At 30.2% G+C, this 23,577-nt stretch overlaps 1 protein-coding gene across 34 annotated transcripts in view; it reads left to right on the top strand.

Moving 5' to 3' along the window:
- LOC145297554 (serine/threonine-protein kinase mig-15-like) overlaps nt 1-23,577 on the top strand; it is a 1,203,941-nt gene that overhangs the window by 784,437 nt on the left and 395,927 nt on the right. For 19 of the 34 annotated variants that reach the window (XM_080143544.1, XM_080143534.1, XM_080143531.1 and 16 more), the window contains one exon: nt 20,248-20,386. In XM_080143544.1, coding sequence (XP_079999670.1) covers nt 20,248-20,386 — 139 coding nt within the window. The remainder of the gene's footprint in view (nt 1-20,247; nt 20,387-23,577) is intronic. The other 15 variants (XM_080143552.1, XM_080143554.1, XM_080143543.1 and 12 more) reach the window with 1 other exon arrangement.

The raw sequence follows: 23,577 nt of genomic DNA, 5'->3' as shown, positions 1-23,577 counted from the left end.
ACAAGCACTCCTGAACAGTAACCTAGTCTAATAAGATAGAATTAACAAGGGCGTACTGCCCAACTCCCTACGTAGTACCTCTGTAGCTTATGTCCCTGATAGTAACCCCGTACATCAGATTGGCTATGTGCCTTGTTTGGGGTGAAAATGTAATAAAATAAAAAAATTTTTTTAATGCATTTAATTTTCTGTCCTGGTCTTTTTCATATATATATATATATATATATATATATATATATATGTGTATATATATATATATATGTATGTATGTTTGTGTGTTTTCATTCTTATGGCTTTTCGAAGCTCATTGTTTTTGTTTATAAAGATCTATATTTACATCACTTATTTAAATCCATATTTATATTCTATGCCTCTCCCATATTTTTAAATACTGGTGTAGTACTATTAAACCACACTAGTTGGAAAAATGTGTTTTTTGATATTTCTAATTTGAATTCAGCTTTGCAGTGTTTTTCATTGGACTAGAGTTTCGTTTTGCTGAAAGTTTTTTTTTTTTTTTTTTACATGGAGTTCACCACTTATCAAGGCCCAAGGGCCACTCGAGGATAAGGGTTATTGTGTGTACAGTAATCAATGGGATAGTGTAGTAATAATATTGGAGAATTGATAAAGTGTCGTTACTTAAGGGGGCGGTTCATCAGGAATTTGTTTGTGTTCGACTTGAAGACATCCAGGTTGAAGTTGGGAGGGAAACAGGCAAGCGGAACAGAGTTCCACAAGCGTGCAGTTCTAAGAAAGAAGCTTTTTAGTTTTAGGTCAGACTTGGATTTTTTTAGTTCTGCTTTGCAAATTTATTTACACTTTGAAATTGTTATGAACAAAAACAAAAGGTGATTGATTTAACCTAGGCTTAACAATATAACCCTCTTTTTTTTTCTCTCTTTATTTCACTTCATTTCTGCCTCAGATAGACTTAATGGATGTGACTAGAATAAAATTAAGGTCTCAGCTGGGTTAGATGAAAGCTGATAATCATATCAGTATTGGTCGTGATCTTAATTAAAATCAAACCAAATCTGCCTTGTCACTTTTCTTCAATTCAACATTTAATATTACCACGGCATAGAACTACAACCCTTTCAGATACAAAAATTAAAGAAAAAATAATAATAATAATAATACATCTTAGCATCTCAAAGAACGTTTGTCTGTCCCTTGATCATATAATGTTTTTCATTGCTAAATGTGCCGATTGAAATGGACACCTCTTATTTTATGGCATCCAAACATCTCCTTCATGGGCTTTGTCTGTCGGTTCCTTTTTTTTTTTATTCTGAAGGTTGAAATAGAATTTTCATTTGTCTCTCTGACATAATTTTTAAATAGTATTCATGTTGGCGTGTCATTCTTACACTTAAAATAAAATTTTTATCAGTTTATTAGACTGAATAACATTTTCGATGCTATTTTGTGTTACCAGATAAGGCTGTCTGAAGATATTGGCTTCCTAACCTAAGGTGCTGGATATGACCTAAAACTATATCCGATGGTGAAGCCCCACCTTGCGGGCCTTGGGGAGTGTGGAGCCACCCTTTAATTGCCATTGCTCCCAGGTCCACTCTGACCCAGAGTGGTAGTACCTGTTAGGGTCCCAACTATGGGTTAAATAGAATCTGACTTAAAAAAAAATATACTCCATTAAAAATCGTTCCTCAAAATAACTAGATTCGGCATTAACTAACCTGAAAAAGGTTGATATGCTGTAAAACAAAAACAACCAACCAATCCTAACCTAAAATGCATCAAACATTGGTGTTATTGTTTTCTTCCTTTCTATAAAACAAAAAACAAAAATCAGCAAAACAAAAATAATTTTCTCTACAAAACAACCAAATCATTTGAAAATCTCAAGATCTTGAAACATAGTAACTTTTACCAAAATGATCTGATCTGGCCAAAGGATTGATGTGCTAGAATACACAAACCAAACACAATGAATAAATATTTGAAGATATAAAGAACTTGATGCATAACAAATTTGACCAAAATCACCAGATTCAGCATTAAATAACGCAAAAAAAAGAAAGATGAAACAATTTAATGGATTTGCAAACCCAATGGCCGCATCTTAAAAATATTAATTTTTTTTTTCTACTCTTAAAACTATACATAGTATATTGGCAATTCCATTCTTGTATTATTGGTTTAACCTTGTCTATGAAAGCATAAAATGAAAGTCTAATTTTTATTTTATTTTATCTGTGTGTGTGTGCGCACATTATGATGAAACTGAGGAGTCTGTGAATAAGTTGTGTATCAAATTATCTTGACAAGCTGCCACCGAGCTGACATGGAGCACTTAGCATATTCATGAGATTTAATCATTGTGTATTTCTATCTAACCCTCCAATCCATTTCTGCAGTTCAATTACTCCCAAGACCTTTAATGACCTAATAAATTGGTCCCTATGCTCCACATTTCTGATGACCCTCTCCCATATGGAAATAACCTTCCCCTCTTGAAATGACAAGCTGGGTGAGAATAATGATAGCATTTGCTAATGAACTTCTGTACACAAACATATATCTGTATGCCCCAACTCTGAAGGTTCCATCCCTAAAACAGGGTTTACAATAATGAGGTACGTTTTTTTTTCTTCTTTTTTTCTGACTCTTTAAGTAGATGCAAGAGGTTAAAGTTGAAAATACATCAAGACATTAAAAACATCTTTAAGAAATTGTGAAAACAAAAAAATAGCATGACTGAAGGTATGAATTCAGAAATGTTTTACATCTAAATAGTTTATGTTGGTTATTATTATTACTATATAGTCTGAGAATGAAATAAATTTGTTCAGTTTGAGGATCTACATCAAGGGTCAGCAGCCTGTGAGCCTGATTACCCACGACTCTTTTTTAACATGAGACAAGGCTTTCGAATTCAACAAAAGGTCTGCTCTGCTGTTACCTTCCTCTTATCCACCCAACTGAATTTGAATACTATGATCGCAAGGTATTATCAAAACCAAATCACTCCCATTTCTGCATAAAAATAAAATTAAAAAAAAACAAAAACTAAGTACCCTGATCTACATAATCTATTTTTTAAATTTATTTTCTCTATTTATCACAATTCCTTTTTATTATTATTTTTTTTTTTAATTTATTAATTATTTTTTAAAACTTGAAATTTTTTAACATATTTTTTCTCCCTACCTATTCAAGATTAATATTATTACATGATTTTATAACCAAAACTAAGAGAACAACTATTCTTTTAACATATTGAAAAATAAATTAAAGTCCTTCATTAAGGTAGATACTCTTTAAAATGAAGGCTTGACTAATTATTTCATTGATGCATATTTTGATTTTCTTCAATCACAATATGTTCAGATTTGTCGATTTTGAAGATATTATAAGAGTATCCTATTGATTGTCTGATGAAAATTTAATGAAGAGTTCAAATCTAATACATTTGTGAATCCGCTTCTGGCTTTAAAGTCTCCATTCTACTTTAATCTACTTAACTTTGTCCGTCAGATGTCACTTATATTATCACTTTAACCCAGTGGCATAATGCAATAGAAATCCTAGAATTCCCTGGTCGTCTGTAGTCTGAGATGATTGCATTTTCAAAGCAACAACATTTTGTCCCTTTCCACTTGATATTCTCCATAGATTGAAGTCTAACCTCTTGCCGCCCTGCGGTGGCATTCTCTAGACACCATCTCAATGCAAAGCGTCATCGTTGCAATCATCATTGCCATTATTCGATTCTTTTCTACTGTTGCCAATTCATTGCATTTTGTTTGCCACACTCCATTCCTGTCTCCATGTGTTCTCATCCCTTGTCTGTCTTTGTTGCGTTCACACCCAAGTGACCTCTCCATGATAAAATCCGATTCTCCTCTTCCTCCTCAACTGTTGAAGGTTTTCTTCCTCCTCTCTTTTCTGTTCCATGGAACTTTCTATTCAACAAGCAAATAATCAGTTACCCGTTTAAAACTTTAAGGACCATCTTGTGCGCTCTCTGATATTGTCCACTTAGTTTAATTATCAGTACTTAATGTTATTATCGAGTTACTATATTTGATGACATAAGATGCATCTTAATTTGGTAACTAAGAAAAAGAACAATTAAATAAATGCTGTGAACTGTGAATGTCAGATGAAGGGGGTTTCACTTGACAAACATAGCCCTCCTCACTTAAGGATTACATATGCATTCAGATTTTTATTAAATTCCGATATTTCACATTTAAAATTTCCAGAGATGCAAAGGAGTATAGTAAGAACAAAAAAATGTCATAGGAATAACACGTCAGTTTGTATATCATTTTTTGATTCCGTTTATCATTGTATATTGTAAATAAACTGCTAGCCAGTAACCCAAAGTTGACTTTTGAATTCATAAGAGACAAGATGATGCTGTTAAAAATTAAGTGTTTTCTTCGTAATTAGAGCTATGCAATCTAAATATGAAAACTTTGATTTCAACTATTTTGGGTATTTCTGGCTCTGCTTTATATAATTAAGTAATTATGGCCTACAAATCCTATAAAAGCTATGCATGTGGTCTTAATGTTAATAGATAACAATACCTATTTGTTCATATGCGTATGGCGTGTGTGTGTATATATATATATATATATATATATATATATATATATATAATAATTTATAAAATATATATGTCGATTAAGCTACACTGAATATTCCGCGTTTCATCCACTCTAGGACTCTTCAGGCTTATGCGCATAAGCCTGAAGAGTCCTAGAGTGGATGAAACGCGGAATATTTAGTGTAGCTTAATCGACATATATATTTTATAAATTACTAACTAGCTCTACCTACGTATTGAGCACTTTTGAAGTAAATACTTAAAGTTTACGCATAAATCTATACTTTCGTATATTAATTTTATGTGAGTAAATTAAGTAGTTATATATGTATATATGTATATATATATATATATATATATATATATATATATATAAATTCAACTGGTGTTAGTCTTTATCTTTTTATCAACTCAGACTCCAATAATCCCTTAAGTCTTTCCAACTCCCCAGTTTCAAATAAGATACATACAAAAAATTTACTTACCTAATAAGTACAACAATTCTCGTTTTTTTTTTGTTTGTTTGTTTTTTCCTCCCCTCCTCGATTTGAACTCCTGACATCGCTACAAACATAACAAAATCTAAATTGAGTGCTGACCATCATATACTACAAACATATCATTAGAAGGATTATCTATATGCCAGTACTAATATCACTATCTACCTATATTTCCTTTTAAATTGTAATGAATTTGCAAGATAATATGGGAGAAGCTGATATACCTATTTATGGAATAATTAACTTAACCAAATAATATTAATTTGGATACATCAACACATTATTGGTTAGCAATTTATGGCAGTTATGGCCCCAGAATCATGACGTGTACTTCTGTAACATACTTTTACTAATACACATTTTGTTAATTATACCACTGTATTTATCTTCATTATTACTGACCTGCAAGGTTACAATACTGACAATGAGGAATTCGGAATTTCCACTGCTATAACACAGAAATACTGATAATTTCTTGTGTTTATCACTGTTGCATTAGATGTTTTAAGTGTCATGCCAATACAGTCATAGATTATGGAATTGGTTCAGATATTATTGGATCTATTGCATTCACTATTCTTGGGATATGTATAAACCCAGAATTACTCTCTCCCCAGCTAGGGAATAGCAATTCTTGTTCAATCGTTTGAAGTATTTTTTTTTTCCTTCAATAAAACAACTTAAAAGGGGTTGACATACTGTAAATCAAACCAATTAAACTGTTCTTGCATCAAAGATATTTCATGATTTGTATAATATATATATATATATATATATATATATATATATATATATATATATATATATATATATATATATATATATATATATACTCGGGTTTTTTTATATTCAGAAGTAATGGACTAATGAATTCAACAAGGTTGTTAGATAGTGCTCAATAAAAAGAGCTGATAATACTTGTTTATTGTTATATAAACATGCTCACATCCCGCTGCTACAAATAGCCACTTGTTTCAATCAAACAACAGATATCATCAGGCAGCGACTTGACTATTCAAAAGTTCAATGAATGATGGATTTTTTTTTTTTTTTTTTTTTTTTTTAATAAATAAAAGCCATTATTCATTGAACTTTTGAATAGTCAAGTCGCTGCCTGATGATATCTGTTGTTTGATTGAAACAAGTGGCTATTTGTAGCAGCGGGATGTGAGCATGTTTATATAACAATAAACAAGTGTATGTATATATATATATATATATATATATATATATATTCTGTGATCATGACTTGACGTTTTTGTACTTAACTACTGAGTCACCAACTTGTATTTGATCATTCCCAGGTCGGTGTCAACAGAGCTGTAACTCTTTAATGAGCCCATATATACAAGATTAGTGACGATGTTGCATCTCTTCTATCTATTCTATAAATGATTATATTAAAAATCCAACTTTTGCCAGTTTTTACTGGGTTAAAAAGTCTCATGACTTAGATAATCTCACAGAAATTACTGTCTAAATTATGTTCAGATAAGAACATAAATCGCTGGTGAAATATTTATTTAGTAAAGTTTATAAGTTTTTATTTTTTTCATCCTTTATTATTTATTGGCCGTGGTTTTTGGAAAGTTTCATAATTTTTTTTTTGTTGGGGTTTCTATTTTATTTTGTTTTTAATTTTTCAAGTTTGTTTCTTTTTATTTTGTTAGTTTTTTTTTTTATTGATCTTGCTCTCATTTTCTGTTGTTCACTTTGTGATAGAATGGACTCTGCGCGCCGCGCATATAGTGATATATACTTGAAATAGATTCTTGGCTTCAGTCCATCTGGTAACTTAATGTATAATTAGTTGTACTGCGTTGTCCTAAAAATATATTCATCCTTCATGACTTGACAAAGTTTGTCGTCACTGTATTATTCATTTGCTAACCTGAAATTCATATTAGTTGGCACTTGGCACATTCTGATTAGAAGATAAGTGATGAGTGTTCTTGCCAAGCCACTTGGTGTTTTCCTTGTTGCCTCTCTATCTCTCTGTTCCCCGGGGGATGCATGATTAGCTTAATGGACTATGAAACAGACTATGGAAATGCTATGCCGAGTTCAAATCCATTTTTATTTTTTTTTCATTTTTTTTCTTCTTTAATTTTTTTTCTTTTCATTTTTTTAATTTTTACAAAAATTTTCTCGTACTTTTCCTTTTTCAAATTTTGTCTCATTTTTCATTCCCCCCCCCCATTTTTTTTTTTTTCATCTTTTCTACTTTTTCATCTTTTCTACTTTTTCATCTTTTCTACTTTTTCATCTTTTCTACTTTTTCATCTTTTCTACTTTTTCATCTTTTCTACTTTTTCATCTTTTCTACTTTTTCATCTTTTCTACTTTTTCATCTTTTCTACTTTTTCATCTTTTCTACTTTTTCATCTTTTCTACTTTTTCATCTTTTCTACTTTTTCATCTTGATCTTTCATCTTAATCTTTTTTTATCTATTTTTCTTCTTTTTCATCTTCTTTTTCTTTGTCTTTTTTCATCTTTTTTCTTTTCCATCTTTTCTGTTTCATCTTTTTTTCTGTTTCATCTGTTTTCTTTTTCATCTGTCCCCCACCCCACCCCCGTTTTTCTTTTACTTTCATTTTTCCTTTCATTTTTTTCTCATTTTTTTTCATTCTTTGTCTTTTCTGTTCTTTGTTTTCCTTTTTTACCATTTTTTTTCTTTATATATTTTCTCAAATTTTATAGGCATGTTGCTACTTAGATATAGAGGGTCATTTGGGATCATGTCTAAAAAGAGACTGTGGGGAGTTGAGCAGCGAGATGTCTGTTCATATTACGTCTAACAAAAACCAGTGGGTACACTTGATTATGCCATGCTTCGGTATTAAATGGTGTAAAGAATCTTTCAATACAGAAAAATCAAACCATTTCCGGTTGTCTGTGTATGCATGTTCATGACAACATCTGATTGCCTGTTCCTATGCATGTATTTATATACCTTTGTGTATGTGTATGCGCCTTTCTCCTTTGTTATCACACATACACACACTTTTTTTTTTTTTTTGCTTTTTATTTGCATGTCTCTCCCCCCTACCGTCTCTATTTAGTTGCCCTTCCTTTGTTTCCCCACTTTTTTCTCTCGGTCAACCTCAACCTCCCCAAAAGATAATGAGTATTTTATATGCTGGATCTTCTCTGCATGCCTCCAAATTTCCACCAGTCGTTAAGGGCAGCCCTCAATTATTATTATTTCATGTTAGTAAAGTGGACTTTCCAAAGGAAGCCACTAACCAATCATTGATTTTTAGTGGAAAAGTGTCCGTCTGTCCATCTGTCTGACCCCTCTTCCTTTTGTGGACCTTTCTTCCTTTTGCAGCATCCTGTTCTTGTTCAATAAAGTTGTTTCATTCGGCTGTGGACATTTCCGTTATTCTTTGATTAGATTTGCACTCTGAAAATTAACTGAGACCCCCATCTCTGACGCTGAATATTAAACCCCTAATTATACGAAAGTAATTCTATTTGTTATCAATTTATATGAAAATGAACTTTCCCTGCTGTCTTTTCAGCTGCATCGATGATTTTATCTTCTACTTGTATTAACTTTCATTGGACTATTGTACTTGGGTTGCTATGCATTTTTCAGCACTTTCAACCGATGTCCCTTCTGATCCTTGTTAATGAATTCAATATGGGATCCATTTATTGAAAAATAAATGTAAAAAGATGTTTTAAAAACATGTCACATTTCATGTGATTGTCGTATTGTGCATAACTATTTTAGAATTTGAAAATTAGCATCAAAACAACCACTTAATTGTATTTAAATATGTAGAAATTATTGCAATACACAAATAATAAATAATAGTTGTATTTGAGTACATTAAAAACATCACAATATATAGACAATATGAATAAAATGGCCAGAGAGCACAGTTGTCAAAACATAGTCTAGAAATAAATAGCGGCGTTGGGAATAACACCTTAAAGAAAAATAGTGCTAATAACAACACAATGTTCAAAATTAGGAAATGTTCATGATGTTCAAATAATGACGCTTTCACTTATAAATGTTGACAACTTTCATGTGGTCTGTCCTGTAAATATCTCATTCTAGAAAAAAAATAAGTGAAGCCAACAACAGAATTTAGGTAGTCACAATAATAATACAATGCTTGTTTATTCATATTATTTAGATTCATTGGACTGCTATTCTCATCTAGAGTGATTTTCACAAAGTTTCTGTCGATGTAACCTCCAACCTTCTTTAGGTGTATTTTATCAAATTCAGAAATGTTTCTGTCAAACTTGGGAATTTGGATGAAATTTCGAATCACACTGAAGATGAGAACAGTAGTCCGATGAATCCAAATAATATGAATAACTAATCCTCATCTCAAAAATTCAGATTTTCGAGATGAAGACTGAAGGATCGGTCGAAAATTATGTACCTGTAACAATGTTTTTTAATTTTTTTTCATATTATTTTGTATTCCTGCACGTCACCAATTGAAAATGAATAAAGAAAAGTTATAAACGTTTATACTTTTCATATTCTTTTTTATACATTTCCATTCACACACATATATATATATATATATATATATATATATTATGTGTACTAAAAGTTTCATGATTAACCCGGTTGATTTTTACTTTTGGGAATTCAACAAAATGGAGATAGGATCAGGAGTGATTGTTAAAGCTGAAGGAGAAGACATGGTTGCAATATAATGATGTCACGATTCAATTACAATTATAAGTCAAAGAACAAAGGGAAGTCAATTTACAGGAAACAAATTATTATATAAATGTGATATGAAAACGGGAAAAAATGGTTCCTTTTTGAATGGCAACAAAGATATTGAATGGAAATGAAGGTTTAATTCAATTATGCAGTTCTGGTGAACTGTACCAAATATATAGTGTACAGTTTGACTACAATAGACTGCAGTTGATATTGCATGAATGCTCACTCTGGTTGTGTTGAGTTAGGTTTTTTTCCTGGTTACACCTCATTCCAAACTCTGGCAATCTATGCATGGCAATCTTGAGGAAGGTTGCACAAAATAGTTAACTAGTCACGATTTCACTCTTGTGGATCTGATAGCTCCTACTGCCAACTGATCCACAGTATGTACTGAATTAAAAAGTAAGTTTAGTTATCTTAGGAATATTTTTTTATACAGCAAATTAATACCTACATGCAATTTAGACTGTATTTACAAATCCATAGACGTCAAATTAGAAGTTGGTAGTCATTTTTACAAATTAAATTTTAGTATATGATGTTATAGCACTTCTAAACATAAATTCAATTTGATACAAATTATGAATGACCCAAACAATTTAATTTTTTTTTATGAAATAAATTTAGGTTTATAGAAGGCAGAACAAGACAGATGTAATGGATAGACTCGAGTTGAACTTAAGATATAATAGCGGAACCAGCTATTTATTGATCCAATTCGTGTGTGGGTGTGTATATATATATATATATATATATATATATATATATATATATATATATATATATAATTTTATAAAATATTTTACATGTGATATGTTATGTCAGGCAACATATCTGTGATGCTATATTTCAGGGCACCTTCCCTTCATTAGGTGTGTGTTCGACTTTCATTAATTTTATTCATATATATTCAAAACAAAACTTTATCATTTTTTTTTTTTGTTTATCAGATGCTCAAATGCCAATTGGCATAGTAATTAAAATTGTCATCTAACACATGATGTAATATGAAAAATGTGCTATTACTGGGGAGGGGGTAGTCACTCCTTGTTGCACACTGAAATTAATAATCAAAGAAAATGGCTGACTGGATAAAATATAACAATTTCTGAATTCAAACAAAATAAATTTATAATTTCTGAAAATGCACATCAATACAGATGAAGCAGAATTTTATGCACTGTTTTTCTTTATGGAGATATACTGGTTAAAGAAATAGGGAAAATTTGAACATTATATATATATATATATATATATATATATATATATATAATGTGTGTGTGTGTTGTATTTATTTGTTTCTACTATTTTAAACTTGAGGGAAAAAATTGTCATTAACAAATCAGCCATTCTATGTTGCTATGGGACTTGTATATTTATTACAGCGTTAAAATATGTCCGCTGTTCTATTCTTTTGAGATTCTAAGCAAAATGAAACGCAACCACCACCCCTTTCTTTTTCTAATGCCTAATTCTGCTGTAAAGTTTAGAAGAAAAGTTATTAGCATTTCACATATTTTTGTTTTTTCATTTAACGACAAAATACAAAGTTGTTTTAAGTGTGAATGCACAGTAAATGCGTTTGTGTTTATCTTTTACTTATTTTTGGTTTCCCTTTTTTTTCCCTTTTTTTTGTGTCTTTCCGGGTTTTATTCATATGAGGAATCCATTTAATACGGAGAGGCTGATTTATAAAAGAAGTTGTTTCCATTATGGGAATTGCAGTTATTTGAAAATCTCTTTTATTTTGCTATGTCAAATTCCTATATTTACTTCGAAATGGATTTACTCTCGTGTATGTGCATGCAAATCTGAGTCTGTGTATACATAGTATATTTATAAATATCGATACAAAATTTCTTTTTAATTTTTTCAAACTTTTGTGATTCGGATATTCTTTGATTTGCTTAGTGATTTGCTCAGAGTTTTCTGCATTATATTTCCAGTATTAACTGTTAGAATTTTATAATTTACTCGTATGCTGCCTGCCGTCGCCCAGTCGTAAAATATGCCTAAATGGTATTTTAATTTATGCAGATTTCGTATGTATGTATTATAAAGCCAATCCTCTATTGATTATTATATTGTATCAATATATAATAGTAATTTCAAAAGTTAAAAAAAATGACTCTGGATGCCATCAGTGAGAAAACTAAAACATTTAGTCTTCAAATGGGATTGGCATCTGAGCTAAGGATAAATAATTAAACTTTATAAATTAATGCAATTTAACCTATAAATGTATATTTGCACATGTGCAGAAGAGTATAATCATAATTATATATGGCATAATTACGTCTGACACAGATCACTGAAGTTAAGCAACAATGAGCCTAGCCAGTACGAGATGAGTGACCATTCGAAATTCCAGGTACTGTATGTACTCTCTTCTTACTTTGGCATTGTTTCCAGTCGTCCTTGACTGCTCCTTGCGACTGGACTCTAGCAGTGCCTATTCAGGAGAAGTGTGGTTAGGGATTGCGCAACCCTTGCCACACAATTGCACACGCAGTTGCCCCTACAGGGGGTATCCTTTGTCTTTCGAGACTGAATGGAGGAATTCAGAAGATCCCTTAATCAGATACTTTGGAATTCTAGCATTCAAAGTCAGACTATATTTTCCGACTTCGCAATTCCTGTTACCACCATTTTCAAACTGCTTTAACTTCTTGGAATTAGCAGAATGTTCGCTTGTTGTATCATACATTGTTTGCTGAACATCAAATCAGTGATGACCTTTCTCATCGATTAAATAACTGGTTGAATTCAAAATTCGCTATAGATTCCCAAGATTGTTTCAAAGTTACATTGGCTGAAATATTGTAAGAGAAAGTTTTGGCTTTGAATTGTAAAGCATAAACACGGACTTTACAATAATGTCATGTCCTTTTTAATCAAAATGAAATATACTTATCCAAGTACCCTTGGTAATCGTTTCAGAATATATATATATATATATATATATATATATATATATATATATATAGCTGAATGTCTGTGTGTGTGTCTGGTCACAAATAGGCGCCTATATGGTTGACTATTTAAAAAAACTGATTACGTATAATGATAGAAGATGTATTGAGACACAGGAATGGGTATGTTTGATCCTGCAGAACGGTGGTTCATTAAAATTGTGGGGTCTGCGTTTGCGCCTGGTTCACAAAGTATGGAAATAAAAAATTTAAAAATTAAAAAAAAAAAACGTTTACAAGTGTTTTTGATATAGATGTACATAAGAATACTTTGATAAGTATGTTTGAACTTAAATAGGGATGGTATAATAAAATTGTGGGGTCTGCATTTGCGCCTGGCCTCCATAGAATGGAAATAGGCACAAACTTTAATAAAGACTTTTCATATCTATCTGCATAAGTATATTTTGATAATTATGTTTCAGTTTGAAGAAATATGGTATAATAAAATTATGGGGTATTCGTTCGCACCTGACCTCCATAGAATGGAAATATGTCACAAAGTTTAACAAGGTTTTTTTAATATAGATCCACAGAATATTGTGATAAGTGTTTCAGTGTGAACAGGTATGGTATAATAAATTATGGTGTTTATCTATTTTATTTTTACTTTCATCATATTTTGCTTTGGTTTTGATACCCCCGAATTCGAAGCTATCTCTTTACAACCCTTCCTTTTTATAACTTATCATACTTTAATAAATCAGTCCATTTTTTGTAGGCTGTTTTTGAACCTAGTTAACGGCAGGTACTTTTGCTAGTGTATATATATAATATATATATATATGAGAGATAACTGTGTTTTTAAGCTTTTATATATGTGTCAGTATGTATCTGCGTAAATATAGTTTAATATTTACTTGCATTTGTGAATATATACATGTTTTTTGATTTTTGTTTTTTAATGATATATGAGCATATAATAAAATGACAAAGTGAACTTTTTGAATTTGTAAAGTTGATAGAAATCTTATAATAATGCTGAATAGAACTCCCTTGAGTTGATGATGAGTTCTCTTCCTTTGTGCATTGTACATATGTAATCCAAAACATCTCTTCTAATCTAAACACCAACTAAATCAAAACTGCTTTATTTTTTTAACCAATCTTGGATAAGTTAAAAATTGCAATGCCCCCCCCCTCCCCGAAAAATTGATTAATCACTTCACATGAAAATGATGAGTAAAAGATGACTTATTATTGTAACAAAAGATACAATTAAGTTTTATTTATTTATTTAGATTGGATGTATTTGATATTTCTTTTTTTCAATTTAAATCTTTTCAAATTAAATCAAAGTGAAGCAAAATAAGAAGTCTTACAATAAAAACAAAACGTTATTATATTACGATTTTTTCGTTTTATTGGCTATACTGGAAATGCCAATGCTTTTATTTTAGAAGTAATTGACTTCTGCCTCTTTTAGTAAACAGCAAATCATTGGTAGTTGATTTCTCACATGATGTATGAGTGTGTTTGATAGAGAGATTGTGTGCGTCATAAGCACACAATCTCTCTATCATAATCATCGCATTTGGTTTAATGTCAGTTTTACATGTTATGTGTTGGACGGGGTGTCGAATTTCATTTCCAAACTAACCTATCTCTGTCCAGGTTTTTATTTATTTCCTATTTTTCTCAAGTCCATCCTTATTATTTCATATGTTTTTCATGGTCTTTCCTTGTGAACTTAGCTTACTATCTCAGATGTTTTGCAATGAAAAACTCTCATTCATTCTTTCAACATGATTACATTAGTGAGCTAAATGACATTTTTAATGATTGTCTCGTTCAAAAGCTTGCACTTGTGTTATCAGATCAGGCTGTCTGAAGATACTGGCTTCCTAATACACTAAACATTAATGTTATTGTTTTTTTTTCTTTTCTTTTATAAAAGTCAATTATGTTCTGCAAAGTCAAAAGCAAAAACAATGTTTACTCTACACTACAAAACAAACCAAACACCATGAATAAATATTTGAAGATATAAAGAACTTTAAGCGTGAAAACTTTTACCAAAATTACTGGATTCAGCATTAAATGACCTGAACAAGTTGATATGCCGTAAAATAAAACAAACCATCAAATTGAAGACTTGCTTTATATAGTTTAGAATCGGCATTAGAAAGCCTTTTGTGTCTATTCTTAATGGTTGTTTCAGCTGACTTTTTTTATGAAAAAATTTTCGTTGAATTCAGTCTTAAGGTATGCCACCTAGTATTTTCGAATAGACTTGAAACTTTACACACAAATCTGCTGAATAACTAAAAAGAAAAAAAAAAAAAGAAAGAAAAATCTATTATGAAAGTAAAAGCAACTAATTCTATATTCCTAAATTCCTTTGCGGTCTTTGTCTGATAAAGACCAATTCCTGCTTTCATAAATTGTATTCATAATGCGTCATAAATCTTTTAGTCACAGTTGCTGTCACTGCTATAATTAGTGAATAATAAAATCTACCAAATATCCTTATAATTTGTTTTGAATAATAATTCATTATTAGGTTTCAAAATTCATGCATTCAGTAATTCTACATTTTCTATGGAATCGTTAATGGCTCTGGAATCATGAATAGCTTTCTGTACAATTCTACTTCAGATCATATGTCTGGGGCCTGATGCATTTATGTTGTCTACTTTGATAAGAGAAAAAGGGAGAGTGAGAAATATATGAATAAACATTTAATCTCAAACACTAATTCAGCTCGGCCTTTTCAATGTCTTGCTCGATTATTCTAGTAGATAAAAGTCGTATGGTCTCCTCCTGTCAAGTACTTACCAAGGATTTCTAGTTAGTGAGATGGGGGATGGGGCATCAAACTGTGACCAGCACATATAGATAAATGGTTTTTATCATTTATTTTAACTTATTTTAATGTACATACGTAGAAATATGGAAAAAAAAAAAAAAAAAATTAAAGAAAAACATGTTTATAGCCAAGGAGTTTTCCAACGAAGGACTTGGGATTAAGTTGTTGTTTTTTTTTTCTCTCTCATATAGTTTTAGAGGTTGAAAAACTTCCAAGACTATACTAGCAATACATATCCGGCATTGCTAGGTAAAAAACCATATTGCCGGACAGAGGATTTAGTCATATTATTTAAGCAAACACCAAATATCCTAAGTTGTTATGATTTCCTGAAAGTTGACCACATTTTGGATTTTTGGAAGCATAAAACATAATCATCTTCATCTATGAAATTCAAACAGGGAAATAAAATCTCATAACTTAAAGGGAAGTAACTCATAGGTAAAATGAAAACTTTCTTCCATTTTCAAATGCGGTTGATGTTGGTTCCAATAATAATTAAAATTAAATAAATCAACTTTATATAATACTTTTAAATAGAATATTTAATACAATTCTATTATTAATTTCTATTAAATTTTCTTAGATTTTCTTTAGAGTAATATGCAATGAGATAACCTTTTAAATATTGATTCCTTTTGAATAAATAGTATATATATAGAAATTATGCGGAAATAAAAGTATATGAAAGTCCGTGGAACACACACACGTGTGTGTAAATAATGAATTTACATAGGCTAGACTTTCCTCTCAAAATAAACATTAAAACATGGAAGTTGCTTGGTGATGTCTTTGTTGTAGGTTTAACTCAAGGGATATTAGGCAATTAAAGTAAAAGGAATAGACTCTAAAGAGACTATATGAAAATTATGAATAAAAATTTACAACTTGGCACAAAATCTTGCTATAGTTCGGTGATTTACTTTTCAGCGAGATAATGATTACAATGTATGCATCTAAATAAGTGATTGCAAAAGATTGCATAACGAAATTCTTTCACATAATTTAGTCTTTCCTTAAAAAAAAATGCAATGCAAGCATTAAAGCATGAAGATAGCTTGATGATGTCTTTAGGGTTGTTTTTAGCGTAAGTGGTGATTGAGCAAGTTATTCATATATCTCCTGCAGTGGGGAGATTAGACACGGGTTCAGGAAAGTAGTATTTGAAAATATAACATTCTAGGAGATCAAAAATTGCTAAGATAACCTTGTCATTCCTCTATATGGACACCTCAAGTGATCGGTAATAGACTCTCTTCTAAAAGAGTGAGAAGGTAAAGCCTGGGAGGGTGAACCTTCTACAATTGCATAGAATCATACTTTAGACCAACAGAAGATATGTTTAGTGATGTAATGGATTAATTTGTGTGTCACACGATTTAGTTGGTTCTTAGTTTATGTATGTGCTTTTTTGTAATAAATAATGTATGTGTATCTGTTCAACATAATGGTTAAAATGAATGAATGAAAGTGTCCTTTACAAAAGACATAATAAAATATATATGTACATTCAAATGTGTTGTTTTTGTGCGAGTGTCTTGAAAGATAATCAGTAAAACTTGCCGCCATGTCGACTTTATTTTTATTTGATTAGATTATCTTCTATAATATAAATTTACATTATCTTTAATTACCAATTTATTATCGCTTATACTTATTTTATGTTGAAATATTAGAATTATTTGAGACTGAAATAAATTACAAATGAATCTGACACCTATGGTATGATTTTAAAAATACAGTTTAAAATTCTTAAATTGTAGCCTTTTTTATTTTAAACTGTATTTTTAAAATTCTTAAATTGTAGCTTTTTTTATTTTAAACTGTATTTTTAAAATCTTACCATAGGTGTCAGATTCATTTGTAATTTATTGTAATTCTAATAGTGAAAATGGAATAAGTTTTTTATATGCATCCAAGAATCTTTGTATAAGGCTCTGTCGGTCTGTCTAAAACGTTTTTCCCTTGGACTCCAATTTCACTGCTAATTACACGGATTGATTGGACGCTTGTATTCAGGCATCTTTATCCTGGTGCTATCAGATTAAGATTTCCGAAAATATTGGCTTCCTGACCTAAAATTCACAAAACATTGATATTATCTTCTTTTGCAAAACTCAATCATGTTTTGCAAAGTCATAAACATAAATAAGTTTTTATCCATAAAACAACCAAACCAAGCAGCATGGATGGATGTTTGAAGATGTGAAAGTTTTTCCAAAGTTTTTGGATTCAGCATTAAATAACTTTAAAAAAAAAAAATGTTGATATTTTGTAAAATGAAACAACCAAACAAAACTACATGAAGAAAGAACTTGAAGCATAAAGTTTTCCAAAAGTATTTTGATATTATGTTTTACCTTAATATGAAATGTTTTTTGTTGTTCATATTAGATCAAAACTGTCATAATTATTCCTTGGCATCATCAATCAATCTGCCTCGAATAATCTCTTTAGAATATCTCTTTATGTAAATGTTGTGTGATACAAGCAATTCCAATGCTTCACGCGAAGTTTGGCATTATTTGGATTCTTTAAACTACTGTTCTCATAATGAGTGTTATTTGCACAAAGTTTCGGTTGATGTATCATCCGACCTTCTTCAGGTCTATCTTGTTGAATTTGGGAATCTGAAAGGAATTTTTAACAGAACCCTTTATTTAATCCATGAGGATAGCAGGTTCTGGTTTCATAAGCCATGACTGGATAGAAGTCTTAAGTACTTTGCAATTGTGTGCTTAATATTACCCACACTAACGTTCAATCTCCAGAAAAGTGTCACAATTGTATTTTTACCTATTTTATTTATGCCACAGTTCACAAAATTTCAAAAACATAGGTCAGTTTTATCCACTTATTCTTTATTTATATTCTGCTTGATAAAATATATATTTGTACATGTTTTTCGATGTCATTCTCGGTATATATTACCACAGTATTAGTTATTTAAATGTTTATTAATATGATGATACGATAAGTGAATTTCATATCTCTACATCTGTAATCCCCCCCCCCATTATTTTCAAAGATGCTGTCTCCTGATTGCCAAAGATGCAAGAAAAAAAATGTTTTTTTTTTAAATCTTTCAGATCTGAAACTGAAACTAAAATACACTTTATGGTTCCCAGCTTTGATCAAATTGTAATATCTGCTCAATGTCAATAAAATGGAAATATGCGACAAACTCTGGAATTTCCACGAGTCTCGCTCATATCATCCATAACATCTGTAAGAAAATATACCAGAATATTGTCTTTTACACAGGAGAATATTTTCCAATTAGTCGACACAGATGAACTATTTTACTTTTTGTCTGCTTTCAGCTATGGTTGCTTCTTTATGCCAAACATTGTATTCGATGCTGTTTTTAACCATTTCTACAATTCATTCTCAAACAACTAATCATTTGAATCTGTTCTCCTGACCTTCTTGCTCTGTGTTTCTTACTGTGATCTTGCCATATAGTTCCTATTTACAATGCCTCCCCACGGGACAAAGTTAGACACCAGGGTCGTTTTTTAACGTGGAGAAAAGGAACAAAAATAAAAATTGTCTCAGTCGTGAAGGATTTCTCCTCCACTGACAGAGAACAAGAAATTGAAGTGCGGCACCTGAAGAACAGATACTACACTTTGATCTTGTCCCAAAGTTGCCATATAGTTGTGTTCATTTGACTCTGACTCATCTTTAGAGCTTTTGACCTAAGCATGTTGATTATTTTCTGTGGGGTTTTTTTTTTTTTTTTACTGTCAATTTTCTAAACCATACATTATCACAGACAGTATGCAAGCATTATAGATTCTCCTTGTCATCAATGATTCGACATTTGTGTGAAAACGTAAAATGCATATATAATTAAGAGAATATTTCTTTTGATGTTTATCACCTGATCGCACTTTGCAAGTACATAATATCATCGGCAACGTAATGATGAACTACAGCAATTTTATTGGTATAAACGGGGGAGGGGGGGTATTAAATTTCATCAATATTAAATTTTTTTTATTTTTTTTGAAAGGTTTCTATGAAATTAATATGCAAATCTGTCAACTTTTTCAAAAAGACAAAAAATGAGGATTTTGTTTCTTTCAAGTTTAAAGATCATTTTTACAATCATATATTGCCCCCTCTGTTTGTACGTTATCACCTTCAAGACACTTAAAAAAAAAAAAAAATAGGATTATCCGATTGTCAAAGATAAAAATCAAAAGGTAATTGCAAACAGTGAACAAAGATATATCTTGCTTCTCAACTCCCCATTTAGGTTTCTCCAATAAATCTGCCCCTATCAAAGTAGCCCTTCCTGTTTCATTGGCAATACAATATGCCTTTATTTGGAGTGAATAAGTTCTCAAAAGAAAATTTTTTTTTTTAACCTAAAACTTGATATCACCGACTACCAATTTTAATATGAATTGTTCCAAAATTGACCTAGACATAAATAGAATTCTGTTTTCATCATAGACTTAAATGACATACATTTTATTGATTGAAAACATATTTAGCTAATATGTATTCTTACAGTAACATGCTGATAGGTAAGCACCCATGGAATTTTCACATGTATAAATATGTAAAGAACTCTTATTTAAAAAAAAAAAAAATAGCTTGCAAGTAAAAATGAGTAATTTTCATTTTTTTATAATATTTTTTTTCCTTTTTCTTTTTTCCTTAGAATAAATCTGAAGCTGCCAACAAAGATGGAGAACGTGATCGCAACAGAGATCGCCGCAGCGACCGTGAACTGCAGAGGAGTAGTGGTAAGCCACCACTGGCACTGGCACACAGGGTTGCTTCTGCTCCTGGAGCTTTGGGTAGGCGTTAGATGCACAGCAGCTTTTTTTTTTTTTTTTTTTTTTTTTTTTTCACTGCTTCATTCACCCCCATGCACAAATTTAAAAAAAAAAAAAAAAAAAAAATACTAACACTTTTTTTAATATAAACTTTTATCCCCCCCCCCTCCCCTCCACAAACACTTTGTTACATCATCTTTGCTATTTTCACTTGCTGGACTATGATTCTTTTAAATTTAGAGCACAGAAATTAGTTTTCAATTACTTCAAATTTTACATGATCACAATGATACTAAACAAAGCAGCCATTTTAATCCATTATTAATTGCTAAAACATAATGTTAGCCATTTATTTTTACTTTGTGATCATTTTAATGTGATTTTGAAGGCTTTTAACTGTCAATTAGAAAGTAATTAATGACATTTCTAAATCAAATGAAAACATGAATCTTCCAGCAAGCCTTTGTTGTATCAAAGAACCCATTATTTTAGTCAGAAATAATTGTTTTAATAAAAAAAAAAAAATGCTTTAATGAATTAATAATAATAATAATAATACAGATAAGAAGATTGATGCCTAAGGTGATTACCTCCCAGCCCTCAATTTCCAAATTTTTTATTATTGGATTTTTTTTTTTTTTTTTTAATTATTCAGAATGATTTTGATTAACCAATTAAGTCTTACGCTATCTAACTTTTTTTTACTATTGAGTTGAAACCTTGCGTAATGATTAAAAATGTGTTAGAATACACAAATTAAAAAAAAAAAAACAATTTTAGAAAGTTAAATATTGACTCTTTTATAAATAAAACATTGGGTAGATGTGATATATTATAGAATAAAATTTATACCTTATGGCAAGCAGAAAACCAGTTCACACAATTTGTACTTTTGGAAATAAGTTAGTGGTTTACTATTGCAAAACTCATATAAATTCATATATCATTGAACAAATAGAATTTTAGCAAGTTTCACAAGAATTTTATGAAGGTTTTAACAACTGTCAGAAGTTGATGAATATTGATGAATTTTATCCTTCCCTCAAAGTAATTATGCAGTAAACAGTACTATTATATATTATATTATAAATTTTAAAAATAAATTATTTGGTGTCCTATTTATAGGACAGTGGAATCTAATGGGTTAATAACTAAATGTTCAAATTATCAAATAAAAGTGACGTCATCTTTAGCAGTGGATGAGAAAGGGCATCGAATCCAGTTTTTCATTTAAATTTTACATTAAAGAAATTCTTCTGGAATTGATATTTCCTAGGGATAAATTGAAAAAACATTTAGTGTTTAATTTTTATAATGCATTAAAGTTTTCTATTACTTAAGTATAAAAAATCCATTTACTTCTATGAAAAAAAAAATATTAAGGATTTATTTGGGGAAAAAAGCAAAACAAAAACACATCATACCTTTAAAAAATTGGCTTTTATTGAAAAATTTAAAATGAACATGTCAGCTGGAGTAGGGTTGAGTAAAGGCCTCATGAATATGTAGATACTCAACATAAAATGACCCGAATGGTTGACCATCTATTCTCTGCTCAAAAAAAAAAAAAAAAAATTATTTGTTAGTCATATTTTTTGGTCAAGAAATCAAGTGAGTGCTATTACATGAAATTTAGATATCGTTTTTTTATTTACTTATTTGTTTCTGTTATTAGAAAAACATTATATGATCAGGAAAATTCTGAATACAATGATTAGTAACAGATATTTGTAGATGAAAAGTATTGTACGTATACATCAAGAAGATAATTTATAAATGTTGTATTGAGTTTATTAAACCTTTGAAAAAAAAAAAGTGTGTATATATATATATATATATATACACGCCTCCACCACCATTTCCTGTCTATTATCTCCCACAATATGTTCAGCATATTAGCTTAAATTGATCAGTTTCACTTAGAATCAAGATAACTCAAATCCTGTTTTATTAAGGAATTTGGTTCTAATCTAACTTAATCTCTGCTAGATTAGCTTTATATCCAACTCCATTAAGGAAACTGTACATCTGCAACAAATGACCCTCTTTTAATCTTAACCTTTGCATCCTGCTTATTTAAAAAAAAAAACAGCTTTGCTTTATAAAAATGAAGGAAAAAAAAAAAAAAAAACCTTGACAGTGTAAACATTCTTAGTTTTTTTTTTAATTATTATTATTAAAGACTAGCCTGGGTGCATAAGAGAGTTGGTTGAGAAAAAAAATGAATTAAAATAACTAAAAATAGCAGTGAGTAACTGTGCGAATGCGAAAAAAAAAAAAAAAAAAAAAAAAATTAGGAGTAGTAGGCAGGCTTAAACCCATAATGCGCATTAGGAAACATTGCAGCGGGCAAATAGTGTAATGGTTAGAACTGCTGACTGTTACTTAGACAGTCCGGTTTCAATCCTAACTTAAAGTAGTTGCTTGTCTAGCCACACTGAAGAGCTGTGATACAGCAAAGAAGTCTGTCTGTGGATGATGTGTGTGTGAAAAGTTTTAATGCAAACATAAGTCCAATAAATTAAGATAAACAATGAAAGGACAAATATATCAAACCTAGACTTCAATTAAAATCTTAATTGAAAACAAAATGAAATGATGCTGGTATCATTATCTGAAGCATCATTTAAGGCTGTAGTCAAATGTTGCAACACTTTTTGTAGTGAAAAGCTCCGAAAGTCGCACAAGAATTTTTATCACATTTTTCATTTATATATAGTTAATCAGTGTTTATTTTTATTTTCTTTGGTTATTTCTGTCATACAGTAAGCAAGCTACCTAGATAGAAATCGACCAGTGTGGATGATGCCCCTCAAATTTGTATGTTAATATAGAAAGGATTTGGTTAAAAAAGTCTTTTTATATATATATATATATACACTTTAATAACGTAAAATACATGCTAAAATATGCTTCTGGGATTGATTTATGTTTGGAAAAAAAATTTCTTATAATAAGCTGTAATTTATAACTAAGCACGTCCATTATTAATATTTCTACTGCCCCCTCTCATTCTATTGTTTCAACCACTATCTAATATTTTTTAGTGTTATCTAATTTGCATGTGTCTGTACATAGATTTAAATTAGATGGCAATATACTATATAGCAATATTTCCCTACTATAAAAAAATTATTTTAGCATTAATAATCACACTTCCACACCTTTACGTATTTTAGTTATAAGATATTGTTTGTCATCTTTTAAGAATA

Source organism: Euprymna scolopes, chromosome 18 (genome assembly GCF_053919585.1).
Source record: "Euprymna scolopes isolate OS-2025 chromosome 18, ASM5391958v1, whole genome shotgun sequence".
Classification (NCBI taxonomy): Eukaryota; Metazoa; Mollusca; class Cephalopoda; order Sepiida; family Sepiolidae; genus Euprymna; species Euprymna scolopes.
This window is presented reverse-complemented; position numbering and strand designations above follow the sequence as displayed.